The sequence below is a fragment of the Brassica napus genome, unplaced genomic scaffold (genome assembly GCF_020379485.1).
Source record: "Brassica napus cultivar Da-Ae unplaced genomic scaffold, Da-Ae ScsIHWf_128;HRSCAF=227, whole genome shotgun sequence".
Classification (NCBI taxonomy): Eukaryota; Viridiplantae; Streptophyta; class Magnoliopsida; order Brassicales; family Brassicaceae; genus Brassica; species Brassica napus.
Genome location: NW_026014705.1, coordinates 845 through 23,294, shown reverse-complemented (window position 1 = coordinate 23,294; position 22,450 = coordinate 845). Strand labels below are relative to the sequence as shown.

General features: G+C 37.0%; 6 protein-coding genes, 1 long non-coding RNA gene and 1 other non-coding gene across 8 annotated transcripts; 2 read left to right on the top strand and 6 right to left on the bottom strand.

Annotated features, from left to right (window-relative positions):
- Positions 1-464: 464 nt before the first annotated feature.
- On the bottom strand, positions 465-4,201 carry LOC125596772 (probable inactive receptor kinase At5g10020). Its single transcript, XM_048771828.1, has 3 exons — positions 3,150-4,201; positions 1,333-2,925; positions 465-1,260 (listed from the first exon to the last, which is right to left on the bottom strand). Exons 1-3 carry the CDS (start codon positions 4,078-4,080, stop codon positions 680-682), a joined length of 3,105 nt encoding a protein of 1,034 aa, XP_048627785.1. The 5' UTR covers positions 4,081-4,201; the 3' UTR covers positions 465-679.
- A 141-nt stretch (positions 4,202-4,342) lies between these two features.
- Positions 4,343-5,031, top strand: LOC125596775. Its single transcript, XR_007331231.1, has 2 exons — positions 4,343-4,536; positions 4,622-5,031. It is a non-coding gene; the product is annotated as an uncharacterized LOC125596775 (long non-coding RNA).
- A 2,654-nt stretch (positions 5,032-7,685) lies between these two features.
- LOC125596773 (protein HEAT INTOLERANT 4-like) lies at positions 7,686-11,281 on the bottom strand. Its single transcript, XM_048771829.1, has 14 exons — positions 10,739-11,281; positions 10,342-10,380; positions 10,195-10,248; positions 10,036-10,099; positions 9,769-9,827; positions 9,534-9,658; positions 9,340-9,399; positions 9,035-9,093; positions 8,818-8,894; positions 8,668-8,706; positions 8,468-8,530; positions 8,279-8,326; positions 8,068-8,196; positions 7,686-7,963 (listed from the first exon to the last, which is right to left on the bottom strand). Exons 1-14 carry the CDS (start codon positions 11,126-11,128, stop codon positions 7,916-7,918), a joined length of 1,254 nt encoding a protein of 417 aa, XP_048627786.1. The 5' UTR covers positions 11,129-11,281; the 3' UTR covers positions 7,686-7,915.
- A 333-nt stretch (positions 11,282-11,614) lies between these two features.
- LOC125596774 (elicitor peptide 4-like) lies at positions 11,615-12,603 on the bottom strand. Its single transcript, XM_048771830.1, has 2 exons — positions 12,425-12,603; positions 11,615-11,913 (listed from the first exon to the last, which is right to left on the bottom strand). Exons 1-2 carry the CDS (start codon positions 12,557-12,559, stop codon positions 11,785-11,787), a joined length of 264 nt encoding a protein of 87 aa, XP_048627787.1. The 5' UTR covers positions 12,560-12,603; the 3' UTR covers positions 11,615-11,784.
- Positions 12,604-14,546: 1,943 nt separating this feature from the next.
- On the bottom strand, positions 14,547-15,947 carry LOC125596771. The gene has a single exon (XM_048771827.1). The coding sequence runs from the start codon at positions 15,891-15,893 to the stop codon at positions 15,291-15,293; it is 603 nt and encodes a 200-aa protein (XP_048627784.1). The 5' UTR covers positions 15,894-15,947; the 3' UTR covers positions 14,547-15,290.
- Positions 14,971-15,051, bottom strand: TRNAL-AAG. Its single transcript has one exon. It is a non-coding gene; the product is annotated as a tRNA-Leu (tRNA).
- A 556-nt stretch (positions 15,948-16,503) lies between the features above and the next one.
- LOC106384918 (DNA-directed RNA polymerase II subunit 4) lies at positions 16,504-17,900 on the bottom strand. Its single transcript, XM_013824842.3, has 6 exons — positions 17,748-17,900; positions 17,486-17,594; positions 17,237-17,314; positions 17,000-17,033; positions 16,832-16,900; positions 16,504-16,732 (listed from the first exon to the last, which is right to left on the bottom strand). The coding sequence occupies exons 1-6, from the start codon at positions 17,794-17,796 to the stop codon at positions 16,655-16,657; spliced, it is 417 nt and encodes a 138-aa protein (XP_013680296.1). The 5' UTR covers positions 17,797-17,900; the 3' UTR covers positions 16,504-16,654.
- Positions 17,901-18,031: 131 nt separating this feature from the next.
- On the top strand, positions 18,032-21,268 carry LOC106384920 (26S proteasome non-ATPase regulatory subunit 12 homolog A-like). The gene is made up of 11 exons (XM_013824843.3): positions 18,032-18,211; positions 18,297-18,491; positions 19,227-19,334; positions 19,429-19,533; positions 19,607-19,663; positions 19,756-19,952; positions 20,042-20,141; positions 20,231-20,343; positions 20,440-20,593; positions 20,677-20,754; positions 20,845-21,268. Exons 1-11 carry the CDS (start codon positions 18,209-18,211, stop codon positions 21,061-21,063), a joined length of 1,329 nt encoding a protein of 442 aa, XP_013680297.1. The 5' UTR covers positions 18,032-18,208; the 3' UTR covers positions 21,064-21,268.
- The last annotated feature ends 1,182 nt before the right edge of the window (positions 21,269-22,450 follow it).

Here is a 22,450-nt window from a genome sequence, read left to right as displayed (position 1 = left end):
GATTTTATCTTTCTGTGGCTAGGTTTTATTATCTCATTTTGATCCTTTGACTTGATCAACAAGTACTGGATGTATGTAATCTGAGGCAGTTCATGTCAACAGGCGGACTATGCTGTATCTAAGGTATGGAGAAAATGCAACGTACATTATTAGTAAAGACTAAAGAGTAGCAGCCGGGAGACTCGGTGAAGGGAAGTTATATTCCTCAAATAACTTGTGCCCTGGAGAGATTGGAGGTTTTGGCCCAGCTTTGTAAACTAATAAGAAATTATTAGAACAAGAACTATATCTTGAGTTGTGTTCTTAAACTGTTGTTTTTGTTGTACGCTGATCATCGGATCTTAACTACAAGACAAACGGCTAAAATATAGTTGCAGAGACATTGCAAAATATAAGCTTGTAGCTTACAAAATCTAGTCCATATCTTGAAATAAATTTCAGAAACATCAATAACCAAACTCAAATGTTGTGTCAGAAAAAATGGGATTAGTTTTTCATCTACCTTTACAAGGAAGGGAAAATTAATCAACAAAATAGGAATAAGAAATGTAAGAACACCTGAGAATTTGAATCATCTGATCAAACTACTAAAAACACAAAACCAGAAAGAAGAAGAAAAAATGGGATGATGGGATGAATAGAGATATCCATTGAGATATACAGAGAAAATAAATAAATCTCAAGGAGAAGAAATTGAGGTAAGCTGATCAAGAACCTGTCTGATGTTAGGCCTTTCATTTACAGAGACAATGCACATGATTGCAACAGCAAGTGCATCATCCATTGCCTTTGAGAACTCTTCTCCACCTGCAATGTCTCTATCTATGCAATCCATTCTCCTACCTTCTTGATCACATAACCTCACCCAATCTGTCAGATCAACGGCTCCTGATTGGCCAGAGATTATGTCACCCGCGCTACGTCTAGTCAAAAGCTCCAAAAGAATCACTCCAAACGCATAGACATCTGACTTGAGCGTTGGAACGGGTTTGGAAGCTGAGGTAAGTTCAGGAGCAGAGTAGCCGAGTGCACTCATGTTCAGTATCTGTTCCGCTACACCAGATGAGCTCATCAGACGGTGAATACAGTAATCTGTTATCCGCACAGTGTTCTCAGGACTTGTGAGGATTATGTTTGTTGGCTTTAAGTTCCCATGCGGCATTGCTCTATCATGTAGGTAAAGAAGACACTGCGCCACTTCAACCGCGACTTTTAGCCTTCGAGTGAAAGACATCGGTGAATACCTCCGAGGAGTAGTCTCTGCAGAGAAATGAGATTACATTTAGCTCAAACAAGATCTTACAGTAAGGTGTAATAATAAGAGCTTCTTACCGTATAGATGCATGGCCAAGCTTTCTCCTCCCATGTAATCAGAGAGGAGAAGCCTCTCTTGTTCTCTGGGACCCCAATAGTAAGCTCGCAGCGGGACAATGTTCGGATGTTTCAAAGAGCCGATTTTTTTAGCTTCCTTGTGGAAATCCTTCTTATGCCTCACGAGTCCAACTCTCAGCCACTTCACGGTCAACATATGCCCATCGTCCAGCGTTGCTTTGTACAGCGTTCCGTGGCTGCTTCTACCTAGAACTTCCGCAGGAGCTCTGGATAGCTCTTCCGCTGTGAGTTTCAGTGAAAGATCTAAAAAGAAGAGCTCTCCAGCCAACCTATCGGGTGAGTAAACATCTAACATCACAGGCTGGTCGCTAAAACGAGGCGAGGAGGATAGTGGGGAGCTTCCTGAAGAAGACCTCCGTCCAGATGTGGTGGGGGGTAAACCCTGCTCAGATATCTCGGGTTCCGGTTCGGGTATTCCGGATAAGGACCTTGAATTTGCTGTGAGCAAGTGAGCGTTTGAGAAGCTCAAAGATGAAGAATGTTGTCCAGTATTTGAGCCGAAGTTGAGAAAAGAGGGACGAGAAGAGCGTCCAGACTTGGCGTCCCTAGTCGAGTCTTGATCAGCAAACTCATTCCTCCCATGAAAGTTCTTGAGCTGTGTTCGATGATACGCAAACAAGACAAAGAGAACCATAACAGCAACTGCAAGCGAAGCAACGATAACAGCGATCATTATGCTACGCTTCGAACGACGTTCTTTCTCAGGCACACCCGTTGGCGTTCCACCTGGGAGAATCAGCTTAGAGTTACCAGGATAAAACGACGAACGCGGGTAACTTCTCAAACCTTCTGGAACTACGCCTGATAAGTCGTTATAAGACACATTAAACCTCACCATTTGTGAAGGAAGCTTGTCAGGAAGCTGACCGTTGAAACCGTTGTTTGACAAGTCAAGATACTCAAGACCACTAAGCTTGTTGAGATCGATTGGAACTTCCCCAGAGAGCTTATTGTTAGCGAGATTCAGCACCTTAATCTTTTCCATTGTACCTATCTCCCCAGGCAACACACCTGTCAACGAATTGGTCGAGAGATCAAGCGACTCCATCTGAGGATAAAAAGTTAAAGCCAGAAGCTCACTAGCACCTGAGCCACGAAAAGGAATTGCCCCTTCCAAGTTATTCATTGAAAGATTCAAACTTCTCAAACTCCCAAAAGTGAAGAACGTTTGTGGAATGGATCCGCTGAACTTATTCGAGCTGAGATCAATCACAGAGAACTGAGAAACCCCAGAAGCATCCCACAGTGAAGGCAAGCTACCGGAGACAGAGTTGTTCCTAATATTCAACACGGTTAATCTCGAAAACACTGAAGTGAAGTTAGGCAAGGCTCCTGACAAACTGTTCGAGCTCAGATCAAGAAACTCCGGAGTAGCTTCCCATTTTCCAACAACGGACACGTCACCCGAGAACGTGTTCCCGCTAAGATCTATAACTAAACAACTCTTCAAACTCGATGGAAGCTCGCCAGATAGACCGTTGGAGGAAAGATTCAACAAAGTTAAAGTAGTTGAATTGATTTCACTAATTGATCCTGCACTTACATAAAGAAAAACACCATAAATGCACAGAAGGTTCAGAGCATATAACTCAAATGCTAGTCAAATCAATGCTCAAACACTCCTGTTTATTTTTGTTTCGTTTTACAATATTCTCCTGTTTATTTTTCTAAGAAATATCCATTTTCTTTAATTACATAAACCTAAACTATAATTAAAATGAAAAAAGTATAAAACAAGTTGTAATTTTCAATTTCACCTGTAAAGCCGTTTCTACTGAGATCCAACTCCTGCAAGGGAATCGAACTCTGCAGCAACTCTCCAGGCACCGCACCGAAGAGCTGGTTACGCGCCAACCTCAAGATCTTCAAATTAGGCTGCGATCCAAACCTAGGCAGCTCGCCGTTGATCTCGTTGTTCTCAAGATCAAGAACCTCGAGATTCTTGAACAAACCGATGGAATCGCCGCTGAAGAATCCTCCGTTTAGTTCATTGTGGCTCAGATTCAAGTGACGGAGAGTGTTGGAGATGCTGGACACGGTTAGAGGCAAGCCGCCATTGAAGCGGTTAGAGCTCAAGTCAACGAACTCAACGTTCTTCAGCTCGGCGAAGATCTCGGTGACGTCTCCGTAGACATCGTTTCCGTGCAAATCGAGAGATCGTAACTGCTGGAGGTTCCCGAACCCGCCCGGGAACCCGCCGGAGAATTTGTTGGCGGAGAGGTTGAGGTAGTTCAACCCCCAGAGAGCCGAGATCCGATCCGGGATAGGTCCGTAGAATCCGTTATCCGACAGATCCAAGTGCTGGAGGGAGGTGATTTTACCCAAGGAAGGGACGACCCGACCCGAGAAGCGGTTACCGGATAGGGTTAAGTTACGGAGAGAGGGGAGAGAGGCGAGCGTGTGGAATTTGAGCTCCCCGGATAAACCGAGCCGGTCGAGATTAATTGAGGTTACTGAACCGGTTTCCGGGTCGCAGGAGATTCCGGGCCAGTCGTCGAGGCAGGTTGTGGGGTCGGTGAGGGAGTCTGGCGCGGCCCATTGGATGCGGTTGTTGGAGGATTCGTCGCGGATGCCTTTGCGGAACTCGAGGAGAGATTGGAGCTCGTCGTTGGTTACGGCGTTGGCGTTGAGGAAGAGGAGGAGGAGAGTGGTGAAGGTGAGAGCGAGAGTTGGATGATGATGACTCATTTGGCCCCCGAGAATCTAGAGGTTCATTAGAAGGACTGTAACTCGAAACCCTAGAATCTGGAAACTGAGAGAGAGAGAGAGAGAGAGAGAGAGAGAGAGAGAGAGAGAGAGTGTGCAGAGGTTTTCAAGAAAATCGAATTTTTTAAAGTTTATATTTATTTTATTTTTTTATGGTTTGGTCTTTCTTTCCAAGCGCAATTATAGCAAAAACAGATTTCTTTACATTTTTTAATCTGTCAATTATCAATAATTAACTGTTTCCAGTTAAATTTGCACATATTTTAAAATTATTTTTACTAGGGCCGGCGTCCGCGCTGCGCGCGGATTACATGTTTAATAAAAATCAGGTGAATTAAAATTGTGTGTTTTTTGGTTTCTGAAATGATAAGTTAAGTTTTGTTTTTTTATACAGGGGAGAAGTTCGAAACGGTGATCATTTTTTTTTAAAAAACAACTGTAAGTATGAATAATAAATAGTTTTGAGGAATTCGATATTTGAATGAGAAAATAATCTTTGTGTGTGACAATTTAATTGATGTAGGAAGTGGTAACGTAAATGTTTTAAAAGTTGACTGGTGGTGTTTGCTATGAGGCTTAGGATAGCAGTTTATTCCTCTTTTGGAAGCGTTGAATGATATCAATTTCGTTGTTAAAGTAGAAGCGCGTTCCAGGTGTTGCTGTGAGTGATAGTTTTTCTGAAAAAGACAAATATTTGTTAGCATTTAGTTTTTTGTAAAGTTTATGTTTAGTTTATTACCTTCATGTATCCGTGGAATGATACTTGTGATGATTACGACTTGTTTTTTCCTTGTTGATATGCGATTTAACTCTCTGAAATTAGATGCCTCCTTGTCCCATAAAGTTAGACGTACCAATTTCGATCTACAAATAATTATTGTATTAGATTTTGTTTAGTTGTAAACCAATTATTACTTAATAAAAAGTTTGTACCTGTCTAAACGTAATCCAATGATGATTTTTGAATCTGTGTAGTGGTTATATAAATCACTTCCTTGGATGAGGCAAATGCGGCCAACAACATCTGTAGGAATAATTTGGTTGTTTGGAAAAAAAAATTAGGATTTATTTTTGTGTGAGAGAGTTTTTGTTTTTTTTTACCTGGTAGGAAATTGGTTTCACTTGCTAAGCTGATCAACTGGGTGTAGCGTTGTGGCCGGAATATGTATGAAGGAATCGGTGCAATGTTTTCTTGAATCAGTGTAATAGTTGTTGTTTCTTTGATATTGATTATGTATGGTTGATCGGTAAGCCTGTAACGTTGGTTATTGGGGAGGAGATTAAAATATCTAATGTGATAAATTTTTCCTTCTTCGAAGCGTTGGTACATTGGGTCAGACGTAGAAATAGGTACCTTCCCCTCCATTTTTTGTTCGTGTTTAGTGGTTAGAAGCAATCATTTGAAATATAGTTGGAATAATTAAAAATATGAATTTTAGACAAACCTGGATGTCAAGACATATGAAAGTTGTCCCTAGGAAAGCATCTTTATTTTTGTGATTTGTGATGGGCCAGACCCTAAGGATCCTAACGATTATTGGATGAGGTTCGAGGGTGTTGTCCTAATTGCTTTGATCTTGTGGTGCATGTGCTACATAGATAAGAATGAGAATTAGTATTTTTTTGGCAATTTTGTTTAAATTTTTTTTTTTGAAGTGAACATAGTTAGGGTGTGTTTTTTTTAAGTATTGTCATGGTTTTTTTTAAAGTTTAAGTAGGTCGGGCCATAATTATAGGTGGTAGTAGTAAATTTGTTGGGTGGGTTTGATAGTAGAATTTAGTTTTTTATAGAAATTTACAGGGACTGTGTGTGAAATGAGGGGGTTTTGTTATCTTGGGCGTACTATTTTAAGATCAAAGGGAACTTAGGCGGTTTGCACATTGTTATAGAAAACAGTTGAAATAAAAAATTGTCTGAAATAATAGAAAATGCAAAAGAAAATAGTTTGAAAGTTGAAATAAGTAATGGGATGGGCTGAAAAAATTTTTAATCTGGCCCAACAGCAAAGAGACGGAGACAGCAATTTCGTGAGCGAAACCGGTTAACGGGCTGGGCTGCAATTACGATTTGTTGGTCTGGGTTACCAGTGACGTGGCAGAATGAATGGCTGAGAATATTTTGCCTATGTGGCATCCTTTATAACATCCAAAATTAGTAGCTTTTATATAGTGGGATGAGTATTCTTATTAAATTATTTGAACTGGCTAAAAGTTTCTCATTAGATTTTACGTACTGCGTGCCTTTTATTTGTCCAGATTAAATTTTGATTTATAAATTTCGCTTGACTAAAAAGAAATTACAATTGTATTTCACTATTTAAATTTCAGTTAGATTGCACGTTTAAATCTCTTCTCGAATCATAAAATTAATTTTGTGTGCTTTATTGCCTAGTTTAGTAGTCTTTCTTTGACTTGGTTTCCGAATTTGGTAGACATGACACACTGAATGTTACACTAATTGCGTCAAGTCGTTATCACTTATAACTACGAATAATCTTTGTTATGATTTATATAGTTTACGAAACATACTCTACTATATATTTTGACTAATATATTGAGACGATCCCTGTGATGATTCAAACTTCCGGATAAAAGTATACCAAAAAAATGTTTTGTTAAAAATATGGTAAAATAAATATTGTAGAAGTAAAAGAATGAGAGTAGAGAGGGAAGGAAAAAAAATCCGTTAAATATTAGCGGCAAATAATATGATTAGTTTGAAGATAAGTAGAAAACAGACTGGAAAAAGACAATGGCATGTCGTTGAGTGTGTGTGTCTCTCTCTCTTTTTCTTTTCTTAAGAAAATTCGCACCAACCTTCTTCACATGCACTCCATACGTGACAGAGAGAGTACAAGTGTGTAACGCCGTTCTAAAACGGGACGGTGAGACAAGAACGTGGTGTGTCATTATACAATTCTTGTGTACCAACATGTTACTCTTTTGTCTATTCACATATATTATCAAATGAATTAGCTATATAAACATCATTTTACTTTGTTTTTCTTTAATCAATTAAGTAGCAAAACATTTATCAAAAGTATTTAAAATCTTGAGTAAATTAGCTAAATATACTAACAAAGGTGGGATATCATTGAATGGGGGGAAAATGGTAATGTTGGGGGGAAGAAAATTGGAGGGATATAGGGTATGAAGTGCAAATAGGGAAAAAGTGGTGTGTAGGGAGTACAAATTCTCTAAAATCTTTAACCTTTTTGAGTAAAATACCTTGTACTTAGGATTCCACCCAAATTAATAAATTTTATAATAAAAAAGTTCATTAGTGATTAGAATAAAATCAATAAATATGAACATAAAATCTTGAGGGGTCAATTCATTTGGTCATTTTTAGAATGTCATTTTCTCTATTCATAAAATGAAAGATGCCAAAGCTATTCTTCCTTGTTTGTATATACATTTATATGCTTCCTAATACCATCAGGTCCACCAAAATAACACCTATTTGTTATTGTCGATATTTGACAAGTACCTGGAAAACCATTAAAACACTCTGATCTCTTACCATATATACTAATATAATATTCTATAATAATAATAATAATAATAATAATAATTTGAGAATGCCATTGCAAACTAAGAAAGTAGAATTATAAATAGCCGTCTCAAAATTTCCACCTAAAATAATTATTCCTGTGACGCTTCAAAGATAGAATACACTCATAGATGAACAAAAATACACTTCGTCGTTCAAACTTGGCTTTTTAACTACAAATAAAGCTCAAAGAGTTTCTGAGAGCACCTGTAATTTAAATCTAAGTTCGATTTCTGCTGAAGCTGCCAAGAAAACTATTCTGGATCAAAGGACTTGATCAGCCTTTCCATAGTATCGGTTGATGAATGGCGACTGCAAAAAGGGTAAAACAAGCAAACAAGACTTTCATATAACTAACTGAAAACCGGATTAAACTAACTGAAGAAGGCTGGTTTTTTCTTTTCTTTTGTTCTTACCTTGACTCCAGAGACGTCTGGTGTTTCTGATGAAGGCAGAGGGTAGAATTTGTAGAACTTCATGCTTTGAAAGGCTTGCTTAGTATCTTCGCTCATTTCTTCTATTGCCTTCCTTCGAGCATCTTTGGCCTACAAGGATGATACCGTAAGCTAACAGTTTCACTAAATGGAGCTCAGATATATCATTCATCTTGGTTGGGTTAAGCTTTACCTCTCGGTTAGCTTTCTTTGCAGCTCGAACTTGCACTTTGACATATTCCTGAGAAAATACAAATCAAAAGAACTTAGAAAAATCATCAACCGGCATGAACTGACTAAGTATCATGTTTTGTTTTAAAAATCATCAACCGGCATCAAAAGAATTTAGGCATGAACATTTGGGTTATGCAGCTCCACTTACCTTGAACTTATCCTTTTGATCTGCAGGTAAGGCTTCCTCTTCGATCAGCTTATCAACAAATTCCTGAGATAGGAGCACAAAAAGCCATACAGTGAATGACAGAACACACGAGGAAGGAGCAGTGAGAAGATGAAAACGTCGTGGACCAAATGAAGAAGTAATTCTCAAGTTTCATCGTTGAATAAAAGCCAAAGGAATACCTCAAGTTCGTCAAACTCCCAGTCAAACTCACATACAACCTGCACAAACAGAACATCAAAGCTCGACTATTAAAAAAAAAAACAAAACAATGAGCCCCTTCCTAGCCGTTTTATGTAGACTACCACTTCATTACATGCCAATAGACTTACCGGCGGTTCACAGGGGAACATTATCTGGACCTCAGTACTCTGTTCAAGTTCATCTTCCTTAAATGGCTGGTAGAAATCTATAAAGCAAAAAGAAAAAAGAGATTAGATTTTGTTGCCGCTTACCACACATAAATAAAATTTATAGCCTGCCATGTAAAATAAATGGTTTTCAATCTGCAGATTTTAACAAGTATTGGTAGAGAGGAATATAACTCACAAGGAAGGCAATACTCGTACTTCTTAACGAGATCTTCCTTCATATGTCTCAGAGCAGCTCTACAGATAACATAAAGTAAAATTTAGTCCACCAAAAACCCATACATAAAATTCTGCACCCTACCAACAAATTACTAGGCAGAAATTAGGGAACAAATGATGCAACGCTAATAAAGTAACATTAATCATGTTCTAATTTCAATTTATAATGTAACTCTAAATCCATTCACAGCAAACATATCGATATTTTTAACTTCTAGTCATCTGATACTGAGTGAGAATAGAAGACAAACACATGTTATTTACCTCCTCCGCGTACAGCCCAAGACAAAAATTTGAAAGTTCATCCTATCAACTTGTCTAGCTCTGCAGGAAGAACAAATAAAAGGTAATTAGCAAATGCTGGTGGACATCAGAAGCAAGAATAGCAGGAGACGTGATCTGCGTTTCTCTTCTCATTGTTCTAGCCCATCCAACCAAATGTGTTCAGATGCAAGTACCTGTTCTCAAGCGGAATGTAAGGAAGCCAGTCCATTTTCATCGTCTTCATTGGAATGATTTCCTCCACTTCCCTCTGAACCGACGTGATTCCTATCTTATCAGAAGGTGGAAAGGGTGATTCAACCTGCAAATATAGAATGGGGAAATTTTACAATGAGAAATGGTATCTGACACTGAATCCAGAGAGCGACTATAACAAGGAACCGTTGATAGAGGTTTCAAACAAAAACTTACAGCAACAACTGCTGGGACATGGAGAATCTTGTTTGCACCTTTGAAGGGGACTAACTGGGCTGTAACGATCAAAAGAAGAAAAAAATCAAGAGAAACTAGAAGCAAATATTATAGAAAGAAACAGAGACCATACTCCACTGTCTGATAGAAACTTTCCACAAAATAAAAAGAACCACAACTGCTTACTATTTTTAAACAGGATTAAACAGCTCCAACTATCAATAATCAAAACAAGAAGAAAAAAAGAGGGCAAGAGAAACAGCTTACGTTCTGTACAGCCGAAAAGAAAGACTTTCTTCCCAAAGAGGAATCCACCTTCCTCCAATGCTTCCTAACATACAGATGAAGAAACATAAATAACCCTCAAGAACTTGTGAACGCAACAGCAAAAACCAAAAAATGGACAATGTAACCAAATCAACTTACTTCAAGGTGTTTGAAATCCCAATTATATTCATAAAGTGCATCCAACTGGTCCCACTGCCACCACAAGTTAACAGCCATAAGCAAAGAATATCAATGGAGAAAGTAACTCCACCAATTTAGAAGCCAAATTCTTCGAAACAATATTACCTCAGTTCCCACGGGAAATGCAGCCTTCCACAAACCCTCCTGGGAAAAAGAAACACAAAACAAGCACACATGTAAATCTAGAAAACAACGCATTTTATTAGAAATTATAGTACCATTCCATAAAATTGTTTTCCCATCCCACCAGTACCTAAAGCTCGAAGTGACATACCATATATGGCTTACAAATTGTAATAGACATGATAAACCCACCATACCATTCTTAAACTCCATCTAAATAGTTACTTTCTTTGCAACCAAGAGCTCTTATAATCTCCAAACTATATGTAAGTGAAAGAGACGCCTACCCAAAAAAATCAACAAACAAACAGCACAAAGCCCCAGAGTGCATATAATCCAAGTGATGAATCTTAACCACATACTACTATAAGATCATTACCAGATTACGCTCGTCCTCGAAGTACTCAGGCTCTTCATGTGGTTTGGTCACTCGTACTTTCTTAGCTCTCGGAGGCGGTTTCTTCTCGTCCTTCGCATCAACTTCCTTCTTCGTGGCCCTCTTTCGCTTGCCACCACGAGGACGACCAGGTTTCTTCTTATCCTCATCAACTTCCTCGGCCTTGACGTCGTCTTGTTGCTGAGAAGGAGAATCGTCTTTCACCTCGGTTATCTCCGGTTTAGCTTCCGCTTCCGCGTTAGGATGCTGACTCTCCTCCTGCGTGGAAGCCTCGAGAGACTCGGCAACCACCTCATCGTTCTGACTCTCGTCAGCAGCAGGGCCTTTGCGACCTGCTTTTGAAGCTCCCTTTCTCTTCGCTCCTTTCTTCATTGCTTAATAGTAAGAGACCCTAGTGCTTCGGCGATGAAGAGAGGCAGAGAGAGAGAGAGAGAGGTAGGGGATCTATGGCGGTGGTTCTGGATTTTCGAATTTCAGAAACGCTTCAATTTTTTTAATTTATTTATTTATTTATTTGTCTGTTTCAGCTTCGAAACAACGCAGAGGAAATAGGGTTTTTGATTTTTCTTCCCCGAATTAAAAAAAAAAAGGCGCCGGTTTGTGAAACTGAATATTGAAGCCCAGTGTTATTCTCTTGTTAACAGGCTTTTTAATGGGCCTCTATATTAAGGACTAATTACATGCCTTTGGTTGAACCGGACACTGCTAAACGATCGAGATGATATTGATGCAAATCGACAATAATATGGCATGGGAGTGTGACTCAGACCCGGTCAATATCGGTTAGACTACTCTAGTGGTTGTGCGATGCCGTGAGGATTTCAATCTCCTCTTCATCAAGGCAATGAGCCTAACAGATTATAGATGCAATTTGTTTATTCACATTGTTTTATTTATTTATTTATTTATTATGTTTTATGAAATAAATAGGACTCTGGAGAACTTACAATCTTCAAGAATTACCACTAAAACATATCCTTACACTTATTAGAAGAAAATGTAAATAATTTATCCGTAAATTATTATACTTAGCGAGGCTTCTTGTTGATCCTTCCCGGCTTGCCGGAACTGTCTCTCGGCTTCTGCTGCAGCTTCTTTGGTGGTTTCCTCGGAAGTCCCCTCGACGTCACTTGCACAATTTCAACTTCTTCCTCCTCCTGATATGATAGTTTGTTTTTTTTTTTAAATTAGACTTCTTACGTCTTTGTTTTATATAAATAAGTTAATGGGGGTTAATGGGGGTGATATGTCAGCTGCACTACGTCTGAAGATAAGTCTTCGTAAACCTACTACATCTTATTGAATTTCAATATTTATTAATGAATTAATTTTAAATTCATTCTTTTTATAGACCACCAAAAACTCATTTAGATCTACAACTTTAGTTTAATAGCAAAGTAGTTCAACATGTCAAATGAGACAAATACTACCTCTAGCAACTACCTCTAGCAGCGTGCCACTAAACATTTAAATATTAATGAAAGTTACAAGTAGAAAATCGTTATCAGTTCACTTGTGTTGAAAATGTCATTGTTTTGAGTATGATAATTTGGTCTATACGATCTATAAAGCGAATGATTGGAAGTAGGAATCTCATGTTCAAATAAGACGAGATCTAAAATCACACCAACCTTTATATTCATCTGAAAATATAATTAGAGTACTTACCAGACAAGCTGTATGGTGAGAAGGAGAACGACCGAAAAGCTTGAGTACGAGAGATCGGAGAGTTTGGTGAATGAACTTAAAAGGGATCCAGAGATAATAAGAAACTCCATCTTCTCTTCTTCCCTCTCTCTCCATCTTTTTTTTTCTATTGAGCTAAGTGAGAGAATGACTGACTTGAGTCCCCTTTAAAATATATATAGAGGCAAAATGGTAGATGACGTTTACCAAAAAATGGTAGATGACCATGTTAATCTAAGATTAGTCTTATAATTACAGCTCACTTGGCGCGTCTTTTCGTAACTTTGCATGTTCTTCTGTAGAAAATGTTAATTATTTATTTACGTATACTGCCTTGTAATCCATTGTTATTTACTCAATGTGACTTATCGGTTTTAAAATTACGGGAAAATATATTTCTTATCGTTTTTGTTCAGCAACGAGTACTGTAACACTCGTTTAATGTCAAAAACAATATTTTCATTTTTCAACGACGCACCCGTCCCCAATAAAAGAATAGACACTCTCCACATTATTTTCAACAAGTTCAGATTTATATTTCAAAACGAGGGGGGTTTTTCCTATAAAAATATTTTTTTTTGACTCAATCAGCAAATAGAGACAGGGCAGGCGTATCAATTGGTCCTCGTCATTTCACACCGCTTTTGAATCACTACGTGGAACTTCCCGAATAACGGGTGTAAAACATGTTTTTTTTTAATCGGCAAAACAACTAAAAACATTACTGTTGTTGTTTTTTTCTTGCTAAAAGATTTGACTGACACTGACGAGAGAATCTCCGACTGTTCAAATAAATAACATTACCAGGAGGAGATCTTACACATAGTGGCTTCGAATGGGTGACGCAGATCAAAAAATACAGATCAAACAAAAATGCAGATCAAGCAGAACAAATGCAGATCATGCAGAACAAATGCAGATCAAACCGAACAAATGCAGATCAAGATAATTTAATAATTATTATAATTTAATACATGTTGATTTTTAATGAAAATTAAATATCCAAATTAAATATAACTATTATAAATAAGTAATAAATATAATGTTAAAAATAACAATAACTATAGTAAAATTGTCCATTATATGAAAATTCATCACAATTACAAAAATTATAGTGAGTATTCTTATTTATTTTTATTTTTTGTATCTTTACTCGATTTTCGGTTATTTTTTACCTTTTGAACCATAGAATTAATTAGGCATGAGCATAAAAACCAAGAACCGAAAACCAAACCGGAACGAAACAAAAAAAACGAACCCGAAACCAAAGTTAAAAAATAACCGAATGATTCTTATATTTTTGTACCCGAAAAAACGAAACCGAATTAGAACCAAATAGAGAACCGAACGGGTACTTGAATATCCGAAATACAATTTCTATACCTAAATATATTAATTATATTTAGTATTAGAAATACCAAATATTCTAAACATACTACTTATACACCAATATTAATTATTAATATAATATTATTAATAAAAAATTATGTTTATTTATTTAATTTTTAATTTATATGACAGTTATAAACTTTTTTGAAGGTTATATTAAAACTTTTAAAAGAATATTTTGTTTATTTATTTAATGAACTAATTAAAAATACTCCTTGAGTTTTTGAATTCTTTTAATTGATGTAAAGACAACTTGAAAATATAAAATTTGATTAGACACAAGATAATTATCATTTTTATTTTTAATAAAAAATGTCTACTACTATAACGTAAGAATGAAAAATACTAGATTTCACTACTAAGAGAACAATTAATTTGTTAAATAAATAAAGTGCAATAATGAAAAGTATTTATAATCAATGATTAAAAAGAAACTCAAGCCCTTATTGGTCCTCTGCATCTCGCCAGCACCATTTCCCTTAAAATCTGCAGGACAAGAAATCAAAGAACAAAACCAATCTGCATGCAGGGGAGTTTTTATTTTTTTTACTTTATTCAGTTCTGCATTTTAAACATGAATGGGTAATTAATACAGTTCTATCTGCAAATTAAATAGCCTGCATTAAATCTGCATTTGTTCTGGATCACATTCACAGCCAGTATTTAACGAAGAAGATACTGCAGGGATGAATATAAAAGAGATGCATGGATAAGAATAAACTAATCTTTGTCTTCATTCTCTCTCCATCTCTTGCTCTTTCTTCTAATAGAGTTGAAGTCACTAATGATTCTTGGTCAACTTTCAGCTAGCGTTAGTTACTATGAATGTATAGTTATTCTGTTTGTCTAACAGTTTGCATGTTTCCCGTATTGTAATTCTACATGTGATATAGATATATCGAACCCATCAAAATTATACTACATGTTACAGGTTCATAACTTCATTATGGTACTGAAACAAACGAATTTGAAAACATCTGATAGAAGAAAAAAATTCATAATTGCTTTGATTGATATCGCAGGTCTTGGGTAGAGCGGAAATTATCGGGAGCTTGATATCATGCATCCAGAGTCCATGAAAAGGCTGATCGTAGAAGGCCCAAATATGAGTTCTTAAACATTAAAAAAATCAAAATAACTGTTGACAGTGGGATTTGAACCCACGCCCTTTCGGACCAGAACCTTAATCTGGCGCCTTAGACCAACTCGGCCATATCAACTTGTTATGCAAGTTGTAGGAGTAAAATTTAGTACCAATCGACTAACCATAAATAAAAGGATGGTTCAATGTTAATGGTTAACTAAAGAATTGTGGACTTGCCCCAGCCTAATTTTAACTGAATTATTTTATTGGATCAAATAATTTCTTTAACAATACAAAATAACTTAAAACATTACATGGTACCAACAGGAAAAAATCATGCATAACATTTTCTTGGGGTCACATTTCATGCAGACATCAAACAGGGAAAGACCGGTTTTGCATCAGCGAACCAAACTCCAAACCACCATAGTTCCAGTTTCCTGTGATATGATTACTCATAACCGGTCTTTGACTAGACAATAAAACCGGAGGATTTCTCCACTTCGGAACAGGACCGGCTATGAACAATGACTCAACCAACGATCCAACTTCACTAACAGCTTGCAAAAACTTACCGTATTCCGGCAGCGTTCCTCCTATCATCTCCAGCACAACGGTTTCATAATCTCTCGTACTCTCAACACCAACACGGCTCTGATTTGAACGGAAGCTGAGATCAAGTGGAGTTGAATCAACATTTAGGTTAGAGACGAGATCCGACGGCGACAGAGACAAGAACCGCGACGGAGAGTCGCCGGGGAAGTGATTGTAGTTACAGCTCTGATGACATGTAGTTTGATCAGTGGCTTCGGGGTAATAAGTGATCATTTGCTGCTGTTCAGACAACAGTACAGCGTTATAGAGTTCCCTTAGTTGAGAGAGTTCAGCAAGTGAATGTTTCAGATGTTCTCTTGCTTCGTCTCTTTCTTGGATAGCAAGTCTCCACAGTTGATAAATCTCCAGACTTTCTTGGTACATTTTTTAAAAATATTTCTTGAGAAAAATACTCTGCACAAAGTAAAATAGATACATTTTTAGTGATGATTATTTTTTTTTATAACAATTTTAGTGATGATTAAACAATGGCTTGTTCTGTTTGATTGTTCAAAAGTATATACTAACAGAAACACTTACCTTCAGAATCAAAGATAGTTCACGCCAAGCCATCCATGAGTTTCATCTCTTTGTGAAAAATGTGAATCGGAAACGACGGAGGAGGTTTGATAAATGTGATAATTCTTTTATAGGAGCTAAAGTGTATAGTGATACTAATTAACTAGAGTTTATCCATTAAATTTTGTAGGGTTTTTCTACTTTAATGCCCTAACCAGTGATGGAAAGAAAACTTGTTCTTTTTGAGCTTGTGATCACTGGAGAAGATCCTAATGATTTACTTACTTCATATATTATGATTACACATTCTAATTAGGGTAATATAATATTTATGTTGAAGTCTCAAGATCTATTGATTCTGTGCTCTTTATCAATAAAATAGTTACCTTAAGCTTGCGAGTTTTTAAACTGGAGATTATTTTTCTTCATATTTTTACTGATTAAATTTACGAATTAATTACATCGAAAACTTAGATAAGCCAATTGTAAACCACATTCATTTAACACGATGATGTCATTGCAGAGATTCTGAGCATAAAAGCTTTGTAATTTTAGACATGAAAACTAACTCTCAGACAGCATCAGCTAGACATGTTTATAAACTTAGATCTTGAGAGCTTTCTGCACTACTCGAATCTCTTGACAAGGGAGAGATCATTGAGCATCTTCTCAATTGCTTCATCACTATGAGCTCTTCCTTTTGTCTACACAAAACAGAAGCTTACATCATTTGCAAAAAAAATAGGAAGGCTATTTGTTCTTTCTAGGAATAAAGAAGGTTGAATGTTTTTAAAAAAAATTACCTTGAGAGAAGGAACCATTGCCACTGCTTCTTCAGCAGTTTCAGGACATAGATTGCCAAGAACACAAAGCTGTTCAATAACGACCAAACCAAAGGCTTAACCCTCTGTCTAAACAACTTAGCTGATGACAAAAAAAAAATCCAATCTCAAACGTTTTGAACATCTTACCTCAAACTCAGTGAGTTGATGTCTGCTCAAGATTCTGTGAAACTTGAGTTAAGGTAAAACATGCTACAGTAAAAATCATACTGCCTAAAACTAATTAAGTGAACCAGTGACTTTAAACTCTCTCATTCGTTCAGTGCTAATAAAAGCAGAATCAATGCATTCTCATAAAGATGCAAACATGTCAAAGCAACCATTGGTTATAAACTATTAAATCAACTAAATTCAAAAAGAGGATACTCTCGAACTTGTCTAACAGCATCAGGATTCTTGTAGCGGCTAAACCGCTTCACATACTGCAAGGACTTCTCAAACACCCTGCAAGGAGAAAACACACAAGTCAATCACACAATAAAGTATTGATTTTTTTCCCCACATATAATGAAATTGGCATAAACACTACTAGTACCAACAGCTCCTGTATCTCTTGATTGCTAATTGAGAATGAATATCTACAAAGCACAACAAAACTTTTTAAAAAGACTTAACTGAGAAACTTGGTTCATGGGATCCTCGGAGACTTGCTGAAGCTGTTCATACTTGTGCTCAAGGATCAAAGACACTTCACAGTTCATTAAGCACTTTGCCTTCAAAAACTCTAATTTTCCAAAAACAAACGAAAACCCATCAATTTTTAAGGCCAAATTGAAAAAGGGTAAAAGCTCAATCGTGTTGGACTAAGATCAATTCGAACGAAAAGAAGAAAAACCCTAATTTTGAATGGAGAAGGGAATAGAGAGAGGTAAGGTACCGTCTCCGATCTTGAGTTCGGCGGCGTTCTCTTCTTCTTCTCCAGACATGGCAGAAGGAAATCGAATCCTGAGCTTCTCTCTCTTCTCTCTCTCCTTTTCTAACAACGGAGCCGAAGTGAAGAGAAATTTATTAAGCCACGCAGAGAAGTAGAACAGTTATAAAAGTTAAGGCAAGAAGACATAATTTGAAATTAAATAAATAATAACTTGTTCCTAAGCCCACAAGCCCACTAAACCAATTGCTAGGAAGCTTAAAACAATCAGTTAACAGCCCATTAGTGGCCCATTATAGAAAAAAATTGGATTATCGAAGAATCTGAGCTTTCTTGTTCAAGGGGTTGGCAACTCCATACCATAAGCTCTCTTCTCTATCGCCGATTCCTTTCTCCAAGTTTCTCAGTTCCGTCGCCGGAGTTTCAACAACTACACTTGCTTTCACCTGATTTGTTGTGCTTTAGAGATGGCGAGTTTCGACTCCTCGGATCTGTTTTTTTTTTTCTTTTCTTCCTAATTTCGAATCTCATTCGATTTATAGTGTGGATTTTTAGGGAGAGAGCGGGAACCTAGAGGCGTCGGTGGATCGGCTTCTGAACGAAGAGAAGCAGATGAGACTCGCCGAGAATGTGGCCGGTACAAGGAAAGCCGCTACTGAGATTCTCCAGCTCTGTTTCGAAGCCAAGGACTGGAAACTCCTCAACGAGCAGATTCTCAATCTCTCCAAGAAACGTGGTCAGCTCAAACAGGTACTTCGATTTATTAGTTTGACTTGAGAATTACATAGGCACAGTGTTTGGTAAACACGGGCATGAACTCAAAGTTTAGGAGTTGCTTAATTCAAACTTTATTACAGTGTTTGAAACTTTGAATTTGTGTCGTTTTGTCTGTTTTCACTGTTAATGTCAGGAGGATTCGGCATTTGTGTTTAATTCAATTTACTACAGTTGTTTGAGTTGTGTCGTTGTGTTGTTGGAGATACTGATGGTTACATGTGCTTCAGTTTATTACAAAACATTGGTTCTAGTTCAGTGTCTTGTCTTATTAACTTCATCTCCAATTTTAACGTTTCCATCTTCCAGAATTTTATTGAAATTTAATTAATGATAGGAAGTGATAAGTGATAAAGGGCATAATCTCAAAGTTAAGGAAAATTCGCCATTTATTATGTTCAATTCAAACTTTATTACAGTGTTTGAAACTTTGAAATTGTATCGTTTGTTTGTCCGTTTTCGCTGTTAATGTCAGGAGGATACGGCATTTGTGTTTAATTCAACTTACTACAGTGTTTGAGTTGTGTCGTTGTGTTGTTGGAGATACTGATGGTTATACATGCTTCAGTTATTTCTAAACGTTTGTTCTAGTTTCAGTGTCTTGTGTTATTAACTTCATCTCCAATTTTAACGTTTTCATCTTCCAGAATTTTATTGAAATTTAATTAATGATACAAAGTGATAAATGATAAGTGAATATTTTGTTTGCAGGCTGTGCAATCCATGGTGCAGCAAGCTATGCAGTATATTGATCAGACTCCAGATATAGAAACTAAGATCGAGCTTATCAAGACGTTGAACAATGTGTCTGCGGGGAAGGTGCGGAGCTCAGAAACTAATGCTATTTGTTATCTCCATTATATCTTAATCGTTTTGTGTAATTGTTTGCATTTGAACTTCGCATGTGTATCAGATATATGTTGAGATTGAAAGGGCTCGCCTGACAAGGAGGCTTGCTAAGATTAAGGAAGAACAGGGTCAGATTGCTGAGGCTGCAGATCTTATGCAAGAAGTCGCTGTAAGCTTATCCGCATTTTGCTACTTAATCCTCTGGAAGTCCTCTAGTTAATCCTTGTGGTGATGAATAACAGGTGGAGACATTTGGCGCCATGGCAAAAACTGAGAAAATTGCATTTATCCTTGAACAAGTAAGGCCTTTTGCTATATTGATGTTGTGATTTAATAATATCGACTGGTGTTTTCATTGGTGGCGCTAATTGTTTTTGGGTGAATTTTAAAGGTCCGCTTGTGCTTGGATCGTCAAGACTATGTCCGTGCACAAATCTTATCGAGGAAGATCAACCCTAGAGTATTTGACGCGGATACGAAAAAAGATAAGAAGAAGCCTAAGGAAGGTGAGAACATTGTAGAGGAGGCTCCTGCTGATATACCATCTTTGCTGGAGCTCAAGAGAATTTACTATGAGCTCATGATCAGGTATGGTCTTCTTGCACTTCTCTAAATTCTGCTGTTCTTGATTTGTGTTCTGATGTACAATTTTAATAATTTAATACTCAACAATGTAGGTATTATTCTCATAACAATGAGTACCTCGAAATCTGCCGTAGCTACAAGGCAATATATGACATCCCTTCTGTAAAAGAAACCCCAGAGCAGTGGATTCCCGTAAGCGTCAAGCATTGATTCTGTGTTTAGTATAATATACATTCTATGGTTAGTCTGAGAATAACGTCTCTTTGTTCTTCAAACAATAGGTCCTGAGGAAGATCTGCTGGTTCTTGGTCTTGGCACCTCATGATCCAATGCAATCAAGCTTGCTCAATGCAACGTTGGAGGATAAGAATTTATCAGAGATTCCTGATTTCAAGTACTTTTCTTTCTCCATAAATTTGAATTTCATTTACCGTTTGCTTCTATGGCTTCTGAGTAGTGTGTCTTGTGTGTTTTATTTTATTGGTTGCAGGATGCTTCTGAAACAGGTAGTGACAATGGAGGTTATTCAATGGACAGCTCTCTGGAACAAATACAAGGATGAGTTTGAGAAAGAAAAAAGCCTGATTGGAGGCTCTTTGGGTGACAAGGCTGGTGAAGATCTGAAGCTGAGAATCATTGAACATGTAAGTCTCTCCTTGAGAATCATTGTTGTTGGCTACGTCAGTCGCTGTCATTAATTTTTTGATTTTCTCTTTGTAATCTGCAGAATATTCTCGTTGTCTCAAAGTACTACTCCAGGATAACGTTGAGGAGACTTGCAGAGCTTTTATGCCTAAGCATTGAGGTAATTGATCTTGTTCTCTCTGGTTGTATCATGCGCTTCTTACTTAAGCTCGTTATACAAATTGTGATTGGTTGTGGAATAATTTCTCAGGAGGCGGAGAAGTATCTCTCAGAGATGGTAGTGTCGAAAGCACTGATTGCGAAAATAGACAGACCATCAGGAGTCGTGTGTTTCCAGATCGCAAAGGACAGCAACGAGATTCTCAACTCGTGGGCAGTGAATTTGGAGAAGCTCTTGGATCTTGTTGAGAAGAGTTGCCACCAGATTCACAAGGAAACCATGGTCCACAAAGCCGTACTAAGATCTTGAACATGTGCTCTTCATGAAACTTTTCAGGATCTTCGCTGAGTTTATTACCAACTTTGTGTTGAAAAAACTCGAAACAGCTGTTTCATTGACAGATGTTTAATGTAGTATGGTTTTGTACACTAGTGGAGTTTTTGCCACTTGGTTTATCAGCCATTTGTTTTTTTCAGATTATCGTTGCTGAAAAAACTGATTGCGAAAGAAAAAGAAAAAAATTAGTTTATGGTTTCTAAAATTTAGAAAATTTAGTTTACGCTCTTTATTCATTTTTTTTCTTATGTTTTGCTGAAATGAATAATATTTTGTATTGCTGCCTCCACATGAATACAAAGCCAAAAGCGAAGGCGTGAACTGGAGGCAAGCCAGGTCTCTCTGTCTTTGGTAGACTTTCTTGTCGGAAAACCTTTTCTTATCCTGTTTTCGTTGGTTGTAGCTTTCACATATGAATTGATCTTACAAAGTAATTATTTTATTTTGATGAAGTGTTAGCTGCTTTCTTGCAATTCTAAAATTGACCTGACGTTCTTAACCTTTTTTTTTTATTCAAGAAATGAATGTTGAGGTTTACAAAGTATATATTAACAAAAAATAAAACTTCTAAACTTAGTTTACTGACAAAAAAAGGAAGTACGTAAAACAATTGATACCATATGATAGCGATTATTAGTATATGAATTTGAAGAATCTGAAAATAGAAACGAGCCAATACTGGAACATAAGGAAGAACCCGAAGACAGTGAACAACACAACGACACGAAGGCGTTCTTAAACTATGATGATATGGACAAGATACTTCAACCAACGTTCTATATATTTACTAGCTTTTTTTGAAAGTTGAAACAACTTGGCTGTGCGAGCGCACACATATTACCACGAGTGGCATATACAACACAAACGTAATTGTCAATACATATATTTGTTTTTATATATGTAAACCTCGTCGACTACATTCCAGAATTAGTATTTCTGTTATTACGATTATGGGACAACTGATAAAAACTTATAAAGGTACAAAATAGTTGGTAGAGTATCAACTGTGCAATATAAAACCCCAACACGCTTATTATTATTACTAACAAAAGACTTCTACGCGTTGGAAAGCTAATAGCCGTGAGTCATCGATCATAATCAGTTGATCTTTTATCTCTCTCGATCGGTTCTTACCTCGTTCACGTACATTGTTTAATAAAATGACGTGCAATGACTGATTATATCATTATAAACCATTTAGCCTTCATTCATATTCTTCGCACTATTTACAAAAGTTAGCAAATAAAATGATAATGTAATAACAGATCCCTAAGCTTCACTAGTTGCTTCATCATCCAGTGACGGGTCCTGATATCTTGTCACGTCGTCATGTATATGCTCAAGCAAGAATCATTATGTA